Source organism: Hyaena hyaena, unplaced genomic scaffold (genome assembly GCF_003009895.1).
Source record: "Hyaena hyaena isolate Hyena2069 unplaced genomic scaffold, ASM300989v1 scaffold_1326, whole genome shotgun sequence".
In the NCBI taxonomy this organism is placed as follows: domain Eukaryota; kingdom Metazoa; phylum Chordata; class Mammalia; order Carnivora; family Hyaenidae; genus Hyaena; species Hyaena hyaena.
Genome location: NW_024081969.1, coordinates 27,842 through 41,094, shown reverse-complemented (window position 1 = coordinate 41,094; position 13,253 = coordinate 27,842). Strand labels below are relative to the sequence as shown.

At 56.3% G+C, this 13,253-nt stretch overlaps 1 protein-coding gene and 1 long non-coding RNA gene across 2 annotated transcripts in view; one reads left to right on the top strand and one right to left on the bottom strand.

Annotated features, from left to right (window-relative positions):
- The window catches only part of LOC120225138, a 239,938-nt gene extending 232,374 nt beyond the window's left edge, over positions 1-7,564 (bottom strand). Inside the window, exon 1 of the long non-coding RNA XR_005526743.1 lies at positions 7,491-7,564. This is a non-coding gene — a long non-coding RNA (uncharacterized LOC120225138). The remainder of the gene's footprint in view (positions 1-7,490) is intronic.
- Positions 7,565-12,887: 5,323 nt separating this feature from the next.
- The window catches only part of LOC120225137 (glutamate-rich protein 1-like), a 27,252-nt gene continuing 26,886 nt past the window's right edge, over positions 12,888-13,253 (top strand). The window contains exon 1 of the mRNA XM_039223360.1: positions 12,888-12,983. Within this exon, the coding sequence (XP_039079291.1) occupies positions 12,962-12,983 (22 nt within the window). The 5' untranslated portion in view covers positions 12,888-12,961. The remainder of the gene's footprint in view (positions 12,984-13,253) is intronic.

Here is a 13,253-nt window from a genome sequence, read left to right as displayed (position 1 = left end):
GAGGCTTGCTGGGTCGGGCGGGGTCTGCGGTGTAGACCCCCATGGGCAGCAGCACCTGGCGCCTACACCGGAGCTGAGAAGGGGTGAGGCGCCCCTCCCCACCCCGGCCGCTCTGTGTACTTCCCACCCTTCTTCTCTGCTGCGGCCAGGGACCTTCAGAGACATGGGGCGAAGGTGTCCTCACTACTCCCGATCCACTTTCTTCACCGGACGTGCCAAGGACACCTTTCTGTCGTCCCAAGTGCTCACTTTCCTCTTGACTGACTTTCTCACTTTTCTGTCCCGCGGCTGGAACATAGCTACTCTATCTAACGTCGTAGTATTCCTGTTTTCCATATTTGACTATGAAACAAAGCTGGAGTGAACATCACTTAGCCAATTTCCCATAAATTCATGACTATTTTCTTAGGATATGTTCCCAGAACTAAAACTGCTGGACTAGTTATACACAAAAGGAGCTTCTGTTTCAAATGAGTGTGTCGCTGTTAACACAATATTAGAGAAACAAGTGAACACTAAAAATACTGTTTGGTTGCTCAAAATACAATCCATCTTTCGCAACAAAAATAAAACTTTTGAATCTAATCACAGTGATAACCCAGAACATTAGATCATACACCCAGGAATGCTATGCGAAAATGGCCGCAATGGAAGTTTGAAGAAACAACTTTCAACTGTTTATGAAAATCTCTAAGTTATCACACTATATATTCTACACCTATGAGTTAGCAAGCAAGCACTCAAAAGTTTTGTTCAGAAACTGCCAATTACAAAGAATGTCAGAAAAATGGAAATTATTTTTGAAGAGCCTAAAGCTTCATTTTTTCAACCAAATGAAAAAGGTAAAGAATCTGCAGACGTGTCTGTAAGTTCCCCACCTCGGTCATCCTCACCCCCCCCTCCCCCGCGCGACGGACCGGGTAGGAACGTGAGTGAGGAGCCTCTCCTGCAGGCTGCCAAGCAGGGAACTGCTCGTGGATTCACATACTCAAATATCTATTGAGCAACAGGACCTAAAACTCTCTGGTAACTGGGGGGAAGGAGGGGGTCCAGACACCCCCCCCCCCCCCCCCGCACTGCTTCTCCTCCACACCACGGACAGCACTTGGCAGCTGACACATGGGAGTATCAGGAACACAAATCCTGCTCTTCCATGAAATAATCCTGAGAGAGGCACCAAGAACCACAGGATGACCTGCTTCTGGCGTCACAGGACTGGGGAGCCCGTCAGTGGTGGGGGGGGGGTGTCTGAAAGGGTAAAGCGAGGACGGCACACCAAGAAACAACGGTCACGTGTGGGCAGACGCCTGGAGTCATTCTGCTCATGGTCATGTTAGGAAAGAGGGAACCAAGCAGTGACAGGATCGAACAGCAGAGCCTCAAACACCACGGAAGGAACCACGAGGACAAAGGAAGAGGAACAAACAGAAGGGCAGATCTGGGACATCCTTTGTGCCAGGCTAGGACCCCTCGTTGCCTCATGAGGCACCGGCACACATAGCTAGACAGATGGGCTGCAAGGACGCAGAAGACCAGCCTCCTCCCTCAGAAGTTATCATCTGAAAGGGGAAGAGAAGTAAAGGGTTAATCACAGTCCCTCTGAGATTTACCACAATAGTAGGTGCACAGGGAGAGTTACCTAGTGATGTCGGAGGGTCGGAAACTTACTACAATGGCTTCCAAGCTCTTACGTGGAGACTGAGTGCCGTTCCCCAAAGTGTGGGTGGAGGACAGAGACAGGAAGCGGTCTTGGGATTGGGGACCCAATACCCACAATGACCCCATTCACCTGGGGTCACTTTCGGACAACACAGCCACTTGTCTTTAACTAAGGCAGGTTTACTGGGCATGTCTACGGAAGCACGTAGAAATGTGAAGATATGGAAGAGCTAAGAAACCTGGGCTGTCCACATGATAGACAACACACAAGCTCGAAACTATAGCAGATCAGGGCATGAGGCAAGTCTGCAGACGTGCCTCGTGAACCCACACCTCTCCTCTGGCCTTGGAGACAGTGTGGCAGTACCGGTGGAGGTCACTGTGCCCTCCTGTAGGTCAGGTCCGTACCTTCTGCTTTCCATGTCCTTCAAGGTCTACTGCAAGACGCACCCATGAAGACACCTCTGTATCCGTACACCTCTTACTTCTGATTCAACCTCAAACCCTTTCAATAAAGTCTACCACGAGAACATCTTGCTTTAGCACTAAGGACAGTATTTTCTTCATTGAAAAACAAGTATGTCAAGTCCAGCCCATAAGGTGATCAAGTGAGGGCCTGTATTTTCTGGGTTTCCTTGACTTGAAAAAGAGGAAACTCACTCAAATTTTATGCCCAAAGAATCATATGAATCTTCATGGTTGCCACATTTGTTTGCTCTAATCATAGATTAGTATTTTTAGCCTTGTCCTTTGTAGTTAAGTTGGATGAAAACATTTTGAAATAGGTAGCAAAATAGGTACATGAGTAAGAGTAGAAATCATAAATACTGAGGTTATGGGAACTCAGAGGGTCACTTAATTGCGCCCAGCGTAGGATGGTGCAAACTGGGCCCCACTTTGACTTCATGATGCAAACAGTCAACACTCACTGAGCATTTACGGTGCGCCATTCTATATGCTGTACAACCATCAATTTCTTTAAACCTCAGGACACTCCTACAGAGTTATTTGTATCTGTCCCTCCCTTAGGGACAAGGGACTGGCATAGACTGAGGTCAAATCAACTGCCCCGGGCTGCCCAGCGGGCGTGTCTCCGGAGCCTGCGTTCTTCACCGCCGAGAACGCTGCCAACGTGGGTCCTGTCGGCCGGCGCCAAGCAAAATCAGCAGGACAAATTTTCCTTAAACACAAGAGGATGAGCTCATTTGCCCAGTTTATATTCTCTACGGACCCTAAGGCGATCATTTCAGTAATTTTATTTTTGTGTGGAGTATGTACATCATCTCAAAGATTGTGAACAATTACACTTCTAAAGTGACTTTTTAGAGTACTTGCTGCAATTTTATGGGTGGGCTGACTGAAAATGCTTACTCCTCTTTAGCAAAGATTTTTTTTTGCCCGTGGATACACACGAAAGGGTCAATCAGACAAAAATATCACCTTAAGATGGACCAATCTTACCGCACAAGGAAAGCTTTAACGTGGACATTTTTGGAGAAACTAAAAAATCCTCACATCTCATCCTGTAGTCAGGGACAGAAAACCCAATTCAAACTGGGGTAGATTTCTTGGTTTATATAACTGAATATCAGGCAAGAATGACACTTCAGGCACAATATGTTCTTGAGACCAAGTGGTCTCCATCCACAGCCAGAGCCCTGCTGTCCTCCCCAGACCAGCATCCCCTGCGAGGTGGCTTCCTCTGCAGAGAGCCCCCCCCTTCCCAGGTTGTGACTGGAGGCATGGACTCCAGGCCTCTCATGATTTTGGCTTGACTTCCTAAAGCTTCCCATTCTTCACGATGCATACGCCAGTTCTGGGCTCAAAGGAAAGGTCAAGTTCCACAGGGATGCTCTTACTCCGGAGGCAGGGCTGGGGCTGTGACTTCCTTTAGGCCACAGGGAACCCACATCTAAACAGAGGGCAGACCACCCCAGCCAAGCCCTCAAAGTGGGCACGGGGGACCCTCCAAAGGAAATGGGCAATCTCACTGAAGGGTGAATTCACACTGAATGGCAAGTGCAACGGAAGCTGGTCTAGAGAGTTTATCTCCTTCAAGATTCACCCAGAAAGAGAGCTCAAGGTCCAACGTGACAGACACTGGCTTGGATGTCTCCTGGCAACCACTGGCGGGGGAGACACTTCTCTGAAACACTTGGTGGGAACTGTCCAAACAGCCAGAGAAACGGGCAGGCGCCCCTCCAGGGCTGGAAGTTAGGAGAAGCCAAGGGGCCCACGCGAGGCTCACCGCCAGCACCGTTTTCAACGCCGGTGAAGCCAGAGCCCACAGGAATGGCAGTCACAGAGAAGAACAGGGTCTCACACACGACGTCCACCTGCCTAGCCGAGGAGACGGATGCGGACGTCTGTGCCCCGGCCCTGGCAGGAAGCACAGGGAGGCGGGGGCGGGAAAGCGAAGTGCTCTTCCCCAGGCAGATTCGGGAGGGCAGCCGCACGCCCTGCGGCCCCAGCCTCTTCGCCCAAAGCGCAGGGCCCAGCTGTCTACACGTGACTGTTCTGGCCGCGAACGAAGCCAGAGCACCAGGCCCATTCGCTGTTCTCACAAGTAGCTGCCGAACGGCCACACACACGCGAGGAGTTGGTGTTCAGCTAGGACCGCGGCGAGAGGACACAGAGGACACGTCCATAAAACCGCGATGGACGAAGGAGGATTCGCAGGTTCACAGAGTGTTCTGCCCACTAACTTCCTGTATGGGAGCCTGTAGTTCTCTTATAACCAACATGCCAGCAGTGCTCTAAAGAGACTCCCATCTGTCCAAAATGATGAATCATAGTTATTTTTATTGTATCCAATGAATGACCCTGGCATATCCATTCCAAGGATCAATAAATAATACTTTAAATTAGTTTGTCTTTAAAAATCTATACTCAAAGTATTCATCACTCAACTTCTTCCTCACATAGATTCATATGAGAATGACAGCATTTCTTCCTCATGTGGGCACAGGATGGAAGATAGTCTGCTAAAACCAGACATAAGAGAACCTCTAATGATATTAATCATATGAGAACCATTTTGTTTCAGAACTGGTGTGATTCTGGGCATCTGGAATCCAATGGGGCACAAATGTTGCAAAGTATGTTTTTGCTTTTAATATTTAATTTGGAATTTCCCCCAATTTCAAAAACAAAGTGGCAAAAATAAGAGATTGCCATAGAAGGACATATTGTTGTCCCTGGGGAGATATAATGCAAAGTTTCCTGAATGCTATAAAATTAAACCCTTATGAATTCATCTAAGTCACCAGGACATCAGCCATGCCAAGCCAGCGGCGAATGAAGACATGTTTCCTTCTGTCTTGAGCAGGACCGCTCTGGACAACTCCAGTGTAAGAACCAAGTTTCTTGGAAGGGAAGGGAATACATAATTAAGAGAATGAAAAGTTGGCTTAGAAAGCTTTTCTGACCAAACATCTTTGTGGTGAGAAAATGCTGGTTTGAATCACTCTGTAGTACCTGGGCTACCCCTTGGGGTAGTGTCTGTTTGGCCCCCCGGCGTACCCTGTAACCTACGGTGACCCTGCAGCTGTGACCTCACTAGAGGAAGTCCCTCAAGGCCTATGGACTTCTCCACCCAGAACAGAGGGTTTCAGGAGGAGAGTTCACGAAGGGGCAGAGGGGCTCACAAACACAGACTGGGACTCCCCCGGCAGGTGATGGGTGAGAGTGAAGCACACCTCACACACATCCTCAAGCTGGACAGGACACCCTCAGCGCTCTAGAAAAAGGCAGCGTGTTCTGGGACAAGACCTCCTCCTCTGTTTTCGTTCATTAGGTCTGTACTTTGCCCAGATGTGCCCGAGCAGACCGTATTCCCCGCTGACGGCTAGTCATGTTCTCAGATGTGGGGCATAAAATATTCCAATTTGTTCTCCTCCAAGCAATGAAAAAGTCACATCATCGAAAAGGACACGGTACACACGCTCCACAATTACTGTGGGAGCCAAGTCTGTGAGTCACCCGGTGCCTGCACAAGACAATTTGGCTACTGGAAAACCCTGATTAATGGCATTTTTTGAACACAAGAATAACAACCTGACCTGCCAACAATCACCAGTTTTTCATCAATTCACCATTTTTTGCCTCGGTTACTACCTATCACCTGACCCTGAGAATATTTAGGAAGAAAAATGAAAATAGCATTGTAAGGCATATGAACCTACATGTAAATGTTGCTTCTTCCAAAGTGGGGAGAGGGGGTGTGTGTGACGTCAGCCTTGTGACTGGAGGAAGAGAGTCCCCCCTGGAGGAGGTGCATGGACTCCCCTAGGCTGTGCTGGGAGTCTGGGATTCTCCAGTCACTAATATAACTAATGCACCATCTGTAAATAAGTACCAGGTCCCCGAGTTCCAACCACATGCCGTGCTCCCCAAGGGCACACTGCCAGCAAAAGCCCAAGACCCCAGGAATGAGACCCCAAAAAAAGTCCTTGTCTGAAGTCCTCTGAGCTCCCTGCCTTGGCTTCCAAGGGGACAAAACACTGAGTTTACGTTCCGAGCTGTACATTCCGAGCAAAACCACACCAGCCCTTGCCGGCAGCATTAACACCACCGACGAAGGTTTCGCTGCTACCCATCGCTTGCTTTGTGATGTATACAAGACAGCCCAGGCTGAGAAGTCACGAATTCCCAATTCCAAGCCCTAGCCGGATCGCCATTCGTTAGGCAGAAGAGACCACAGGCGGCTGGGATCACAGCAGCTGACAAGTGGGGAAGAGCCAAACGAAGAGTGGCTGCTTGGAGTTTCCCATGCAGATCTCCAACCACCCACAGGCTCTGCCCCCTCCACCTGCGCCCCCTGCCATCGCCACGTGCGCCCTCTCCACCTGTGCCCTCTCCCCTCTCCACCCACAGACCTCCGCTCTCGCCACCTGCAGATCTCCGACCACCCACAGGCTCTGCGCCCTCCACCTGCGCCCCCTGCCATCGCCACGTGCGCCCTCTCCACCTGTGCCCTCTCCCCTCTCCACCCACAGATCGCTCCTGCCTCCACTTGGGCCCTGTTCTCTCTCCACCCGCACCCTCTCCCCTTTGCACGTGGGCCGTCTCCATCTACAGACCTCCTTGACCTCTGAGACACTCTGCCTGGGGGCCCCCTCCCGACCTCTCCTAACTCTTTCCCCTAACCTTCCCCCCCCCCACCCCAGGTCCCCCGTCCAGCTGGCCCCGAGCCTCTGGGCGCAATGCGCGCACGAAGGGCGGCCAGGTGGGCTGGGGCGCACTCCCCAGCGCGGCCCCACCTGCCCGCTCACGCAGCGCCCGTGCCTGCCGCCCCCACCCCTGGCAGCGCAGGATGCAATAATTACATCCTCATTATTTCTCTGCGATCGTTAGCGAGCGAGCCGAGAACAGCAACAGCCGCTGCCGGGGGAGGCTTGGTTACAAAACCCTGCGCCGGGAGCTCCGCGCTTAGCAACCGCCCCGAAAAAAGCCCGGTGCTCGCGCTCCCACTTGAAGAGCGGGGCGGCGGCCACCCCCTCCCCGCGCCGCAGCCGCCGCGACCCGGCAGGAGTGGTCCCTCCGCCCCGCCGGGTGCGCGCCCCTCGCAGGCGCAGCCCGGGCTCGGGGCCCCCTCCGAGCCGCCCCGGCCCCGGGCAGCGGCGCCCCGCGCCCCGCGCCCTCGCCCCCGCCCCGCGGTCTCCCCCAGCCCGTCCCGCCTCCGCGGCGCCCGCAGCGCACCCGCAGCCCGGGAGAGCGCCCGGGGCCACAGCCGGCGACGCGCCCGCGCAGCCCGGGACCCCGCGCCCGCCCCGGGGTCCCTGCCCGCGCCCCGCGCAGAGCCCAGCCCCGCGGCCCCCGCTGGGTCGCACCTTCCTCAGCGCAGACATCCTCGGGCGCTCAGAGTTCAGCAGGAGCGGGGCGACATGGCGCGTGGTCCGTCCGTCCGCCCGTCCGTCAGTCAGCCGGGCCGCCGCCGCCGCCGCCGCCGCCGCCGCGCGCCCCGACCGCGCTCGAGCCCGGCGCACGGTCGGAGCTCCCCGCCGGCGCCTGCGCACTGGGCGCCCGGGGAGGCCCGGCGCGCTGGGGGGCGGCCGGCGCGCGGCGGCATCTGGGGAGGGGCCAGGCCCGCGCCCGGGGGAGCCGGGGCCCGAGCGCCGCGCCCCCGGCCGCCCCGCCCGCCGGCGCGCAGGCCACGCCCCGGACGCCACCTGTTGCGCGGGGCGCAGCCCGGCGCCCTCGAGGGCCGGCGACGCGGGGCGCTCGCGCGGCGCTGCCGCGGTTCCGGCGCCGCCCGCGCGGGCCGCGCCCGAGCGCCGCGAAGTTGGCGCGCGGATCGCACCCGCGCCCCGGACCCCGCGGACGGACCCGCGCCCTCCGGACCCCGCGGACGGACCCGCGCCCCGGCGAAGTGGGCTCGGCGCCCGGGAGGACGCGGGAGAGGACGCGCGCTCCAGGCGCCGGCCGGGGACTGTCGCCGCTCCGTCCGCCGTCGGCCGGGCGCCCCCCCCCCCCCGGGGGCGCGCTGTCCTGTGCGGGAGCCGCGCCCGGCGGCCAGGGACGCCTTCCCTGCGCTGGGAAGCCGGGGTGCGGAGCGGGCAGCGCCATCCGCGGGGCCCGACCGCCTCCGTGCGTTCGCTCTCAGCAGCGCAGAGAAGACACTGGCCGCGGGAGGAGCAAGGGCGAACTCGGCGCAAGCTGCGTCGGCAGCCGGAGCGACCTGCACAACCGAGCCACGTTGGCCGTGTTTCCACAGACCTTCATCAGACCCGTGGGGACGCCCCCCACGGCCGTGACGGCCCCTGGTGGCCGGCACACGAGGGGTCCAGGCGAGGGAGCCGGAGGCCACGTGTTCTCCGCTCCGTCCCCTGGCGGTAAGGGGTCTGGAGCCGGTGGGGGGGTGGGGCTGTAACAGTTCTGGAAGAACACAAAAATACTTAGGGACAAACCAGTCTTTTCCAGAAATTCCAAGGTCTTGAGACAAAAGCCCTGTCTCCATCAGAGTTCCTCTTCATAGAACTGATCGCTCTTGTTAATCCATTGCATTTTATTCGACAGCAAAGTTCCAGGTGCCAAGGGGAGTGGACACAAGATGAATCAGAGAAACCTGTCCACAATCGCATTTCTCTGCAGTGTTTGTAGCATGTTGCAATTTATCTCTGCAGTCAAAAACCCAGGAATCGTGTGTGCCAGTCCTCTACCAGAAGCTAGATTCTCCATCAATTTTTTAACTAAAAAATTTCCTTCTCTCCATATTGGTCCACAACCGTTTCTCTTTTCGAGATTCATGTATTCATTCATGCTACAGCAACAGCACAAATAATGACAATGTGCTGAGTGTCTGTCACGTCTCCATACGTGAGGCAGAGAAACAGCCACTGGTGCATGGAGCTTGGGGTCCAGGGACGGGGTCACTTTTTAAAATCGCACAGGAACATCATTACAAGTTACAACTGCTTCTCAGAAGGACAGATGAGGGGTGTGGTGGGAAAGGTAAAGAGGGCAGCTCATGCAGCGTGGGGTGTCAGGGAAGAACTCTGAGGAGGCCACAGTCAGGTTCAGAGTTACTTTGCCCCAGGTTCACCCGCAAGCAGATCCTGAGACATGGACTTGGGTGCAGGTAGTTTATCTGGGAGGCCGGTCGTCCAGGAAGCTGGAAAGAGCACGTCAGGGGGGAGGGGAAGGGTACAGCATACGGTATCTTGCCGGCCATCCCTGGAGACGTCAGGGGCTCCGTCTGGCTGGGGTCCCCGAGGGAGCTCTCTGGAATGACCTCAGAACTGCTTGACCACGGCTTGGAGGACTGGACATGTGTTCCTCTGATTTCCGTCCCCCAGACCGACAGTTGCTTCCCCGCTGACCCAGGGCAGGTTCCTCTGGCCAGGCAACCCCTATACCTTCTAGAAAGCCCGAGCTGCAGGTTTGGGCCGCCAGCAGGTGAATGCAGGGGCTGTGCCACGGAAATCAGTCCAGAGGCAGGAGCCCGGGAGCGGGGCGGGGACGGAGGGGAGGGAAAGGCGGATAGACGGCCCGCCCTCGGTGCTCTGTCCAGCCAGAGGGGGACGAAGTGAGCAGGGGACAGAGTGCTGTGGAAGCGGGAGGAGGACGAGTCCGGGGACTGGAAAACCTCTTCGGGCCCCTGAATTGTACCCTGTATCCCTGCTCACATTCGAGCGGAGAAGGAAGCTGTTCTCCACGGACCGTCACGGCATCTGTGGATGAAACAGTCTTATCTCTGCCTTCCCAATCCGTAAAGCTTTTATTTCCTTGTCTCCCTGCACAAGCCAGGACTCCGGGGCCATGTGGGAGAGTGTTGATGGGACACTTTTTTTTTAATGTTTTTTTTTTTGTAATTTATTTCTGAGAGAGAGAGAGAGAGAGAGAGACAGCGTGAGCAGGGGAGGGTCAGAGAGAGAGGGAGACACAGAATCTGAAACAGGCTCCAGGCTCTGAACTGTCAGCACAGAGCCTGGCGCGGGGCTCGAACCCATGAACCGTGAGATCATGACCTGAGCCAAAGTCGGACGCTCAAACGACTGAGCCACCCAGGTGCCCCTGGATGGGACACTTTTAACTGTAGGGATAACGTGACCTTAGCCACAGGGTTTCCGTGGATGCTCTTTACCAAGTTGAAGAAGTCCCCCTCAGTTGCTTGTCTGATGAGAGTTTAAATCATGAACGAATGTTGGATTTTGTCAAATGTCCTTTCTGCATCTATTGACACGATCATGCAGTTCTGTACTTAAGTATGTAAAAGTGTTGGATTATTTTCACAGGTTGTGAATGGCAGTGAGATTTTTAAAGACATTTTTACTGCAATGAGAAGAAGAGATAGAAGGGGCCGGGAGTGAGGAAGCACACGTGGAGTTGGGGAGCGCGGTCTAAAATACCTGGGGGGGATTCCAGTGAGAGCCGGGGAAGACGTGAAGGCAGGGAGAACACCCTTAGGTGGTTTTCCTGGGCAGGCTGTGGGGGGAGACGGAGAGGAGCTTCTGTGATCCCAGCTCGGGCTCTGCACGGGGGCCGATGGCACTTCAGGGAGAGCACCAGGTGGCACGTGCGCACTGGTCAGCCTGCGCGGGAACCGGTGACGTGGGCTTCTGTCGTAAGAACAGGTACAGTGAGGGTGGCGGTAGAAGACACGCTGCACGTGATGCCGTGGAGGCTGACATTGTCCTCAATTCTTTCAAGTCTGGGTGTGAGAGACATTAGACAGGGCAGGAGCAAACTCTGGTTTCTGGGAAGATTTTGTTGTAAAGCCACCACATCCAGAGTGGGCTTGAACTCCGGGGGGGGGGGGTTATTGCCGAAGAGAAGGACAATTTCAAGATGGAGCCTCAGCGAGGACGTGATTCCAGCACACATCCCCTCCTCCTGTACCAACATGTTTTACTTTATTTCTTAGAGCAGTTTCAGGGTTACATCAAAATTGAGGGGAAGGTGCAGAGACTTCACACATGCTGCCTCCCCCCACACACCCCCACTGTCCACATCCCCACCCGGTGGTGCCTCTGTCACAACAATGAGCCCACGTTGAGCATCACCACCCAGAGTCACGGTGAGCCCCATCGGGGTTCACTCTGGTGCTGGACACTGTGTGGGTTTGGACAAGACTCACCAGTCTCCTGAACTCGAAAGTCCTATTCAGCCCTTTAACTGATGCCTACATTTCCGTGTCTAGTGGGCGTCTCGAACCTCACGTGTCCCACCCCGCATGCCGCCACCCAAGGATGCTCCTCGTGGACACTCCCCATCTCCTCAGTATGGCCCCAGCCTTGCAGTTTCCCGAGCAAAACCGTGGAGCTGTGTCACTCTCCTCTTCAGAGCCCACACGGCATGAAAATCTCGTTTGCTCTGTCGTCAAATAGATCAGAAATCCGAGGACTTCTCCCCACTGGCCCGGATGCTGCCACCCTGACTCTGGCCACCAAGTCCCCTCTAACGGCAATGGGCTTGCAGTGGCCTCCCTCTTCCTCAAGGCCCCTCTGGGAGACGTATGTCAGGGAAGTTCACGCCTCTGCTCTGGCGGGCCGATGGTTTTCCTCCCTCGCTGAGAACGCAAAGTGGCAAATCCCCTCTGGGCCTTGCCCCACCACTGAGGCCTTTTCCCTGCCTGATGGCATCAGTCCCTGTGCCCCCCGCCCCCAGCCGTACTGCAGACATGGTCCTCCCAGGAGTCTCCGGGACATTTGCCTCCCTTCTGCTGATGACTTTGCCCAGATACCACCCGGCCCTCCTCCCTCTGCTCCCAGCCCCCCGCGCCCCACACTCATGTCTATGTGACGTGTGACATGCTGTGTGTCTCACTTCATCCTTTCCGGTCGGCCGTCATCAGGCCGTTCATGACCTGTCCGCAGCATCCTGAACAGTGTCCTGCATGGACAGACAACGGGGAATGTATTTTCCAAGAGGTAAATTCAAGAAGAGGAGAACGCAATCAATCCAGGCCCCAGAGAGGGTGCAGTGGGGTTGGACGGGGCCCCCAGGGGAGACACTCACCTGGGGGAAGTGGGCCGGTGGGGGAGGGGAACCAGGCAGGGTGGGGGTCTTCCCCAAGGCAGTCGGGGGCTCTCTTCTCCCCCTTGGCCTTCACAGCCCTAGTTCTGGGGTAACTAGGGACACCTCCGTGCTGGGTGGGCAATAAGCGACGCCTGCACGGCTCCCTCCCCTGCAGCACCGTCACCCCTGCTGTGGGGCCACAGAACCCCAGGCGACACCCTGGGTGGTCACCGAGCCACAGCACCAAGGGGCCCCTCCCGCTGAGGCTCCTCTCCCCTTGACCCCTCCTGCGGACCACCTTCCGTGACCCTTCCCGCTAAGTCCCTATGACCACGTCCCTCTGAACTCCTTCCCGTGACCCCTCCTCACAGCCCCTCCCCCTGAACCCCTACTCATAATTCCTCCCTAAACTTACTGCGTTGTATTTCAATTACATTTAGATAAAACCGGGAAAAATTAAAACCTTCCCTCTTTTCATTTGAATATTGATGATTAAATGGTAATGAGAAGAGGATATAGTTTAATAGGCTTCACACGAGACTGGAGCTGCCAGCATCTCCTGACTTTCTCCTACGGCGCCAAACCCGCAGCCCCGCAGGTACTCAGGCACTTTCCTCTGAGCATGCTCGAAGCACCGGCGCCCTCGGTCACGCCCACAGCTCCGCAAGAGCCAACCCGCAGCCGGGACGCGGCTGATTGGCATCCAGCAGGAAAGACCCTGGGTCCCGATTGGGCACGTCAGTTGCTGTGGGCGGGCAGAGAGGCCGGAATCCGGAAGCGTCGCCGCGCTGCTCTGGCCTGGAAGCCGGTGGTTTGGGGGTAAAGCGGGAGTCGCGGGGTCGCGATGGCAGCGCTCAGGCGGCACGGTATGTTGGGGAGCTGTCTGGGGGCGCGGACGGGGGCGCAGGTGGGTACTGGGGAGGGGGACACGGCCCTCCCAGATCCCGCTGTCGGACCCACACCCGGGACACCCCGGCCACCCCCGCCGGGACCCCAGAGCCCTGTCCACCTCCCTCCCAGACCCGCGGCCCGTCCCTGCCTGGACCCCAGAGCCCTGTCCACCTCCCTCCCAGAACCCGGCCCGTCCCTGCCTGGACCCCAGAGCCCTGTCCACCTCCCTCCCAGACCCCCGGCCC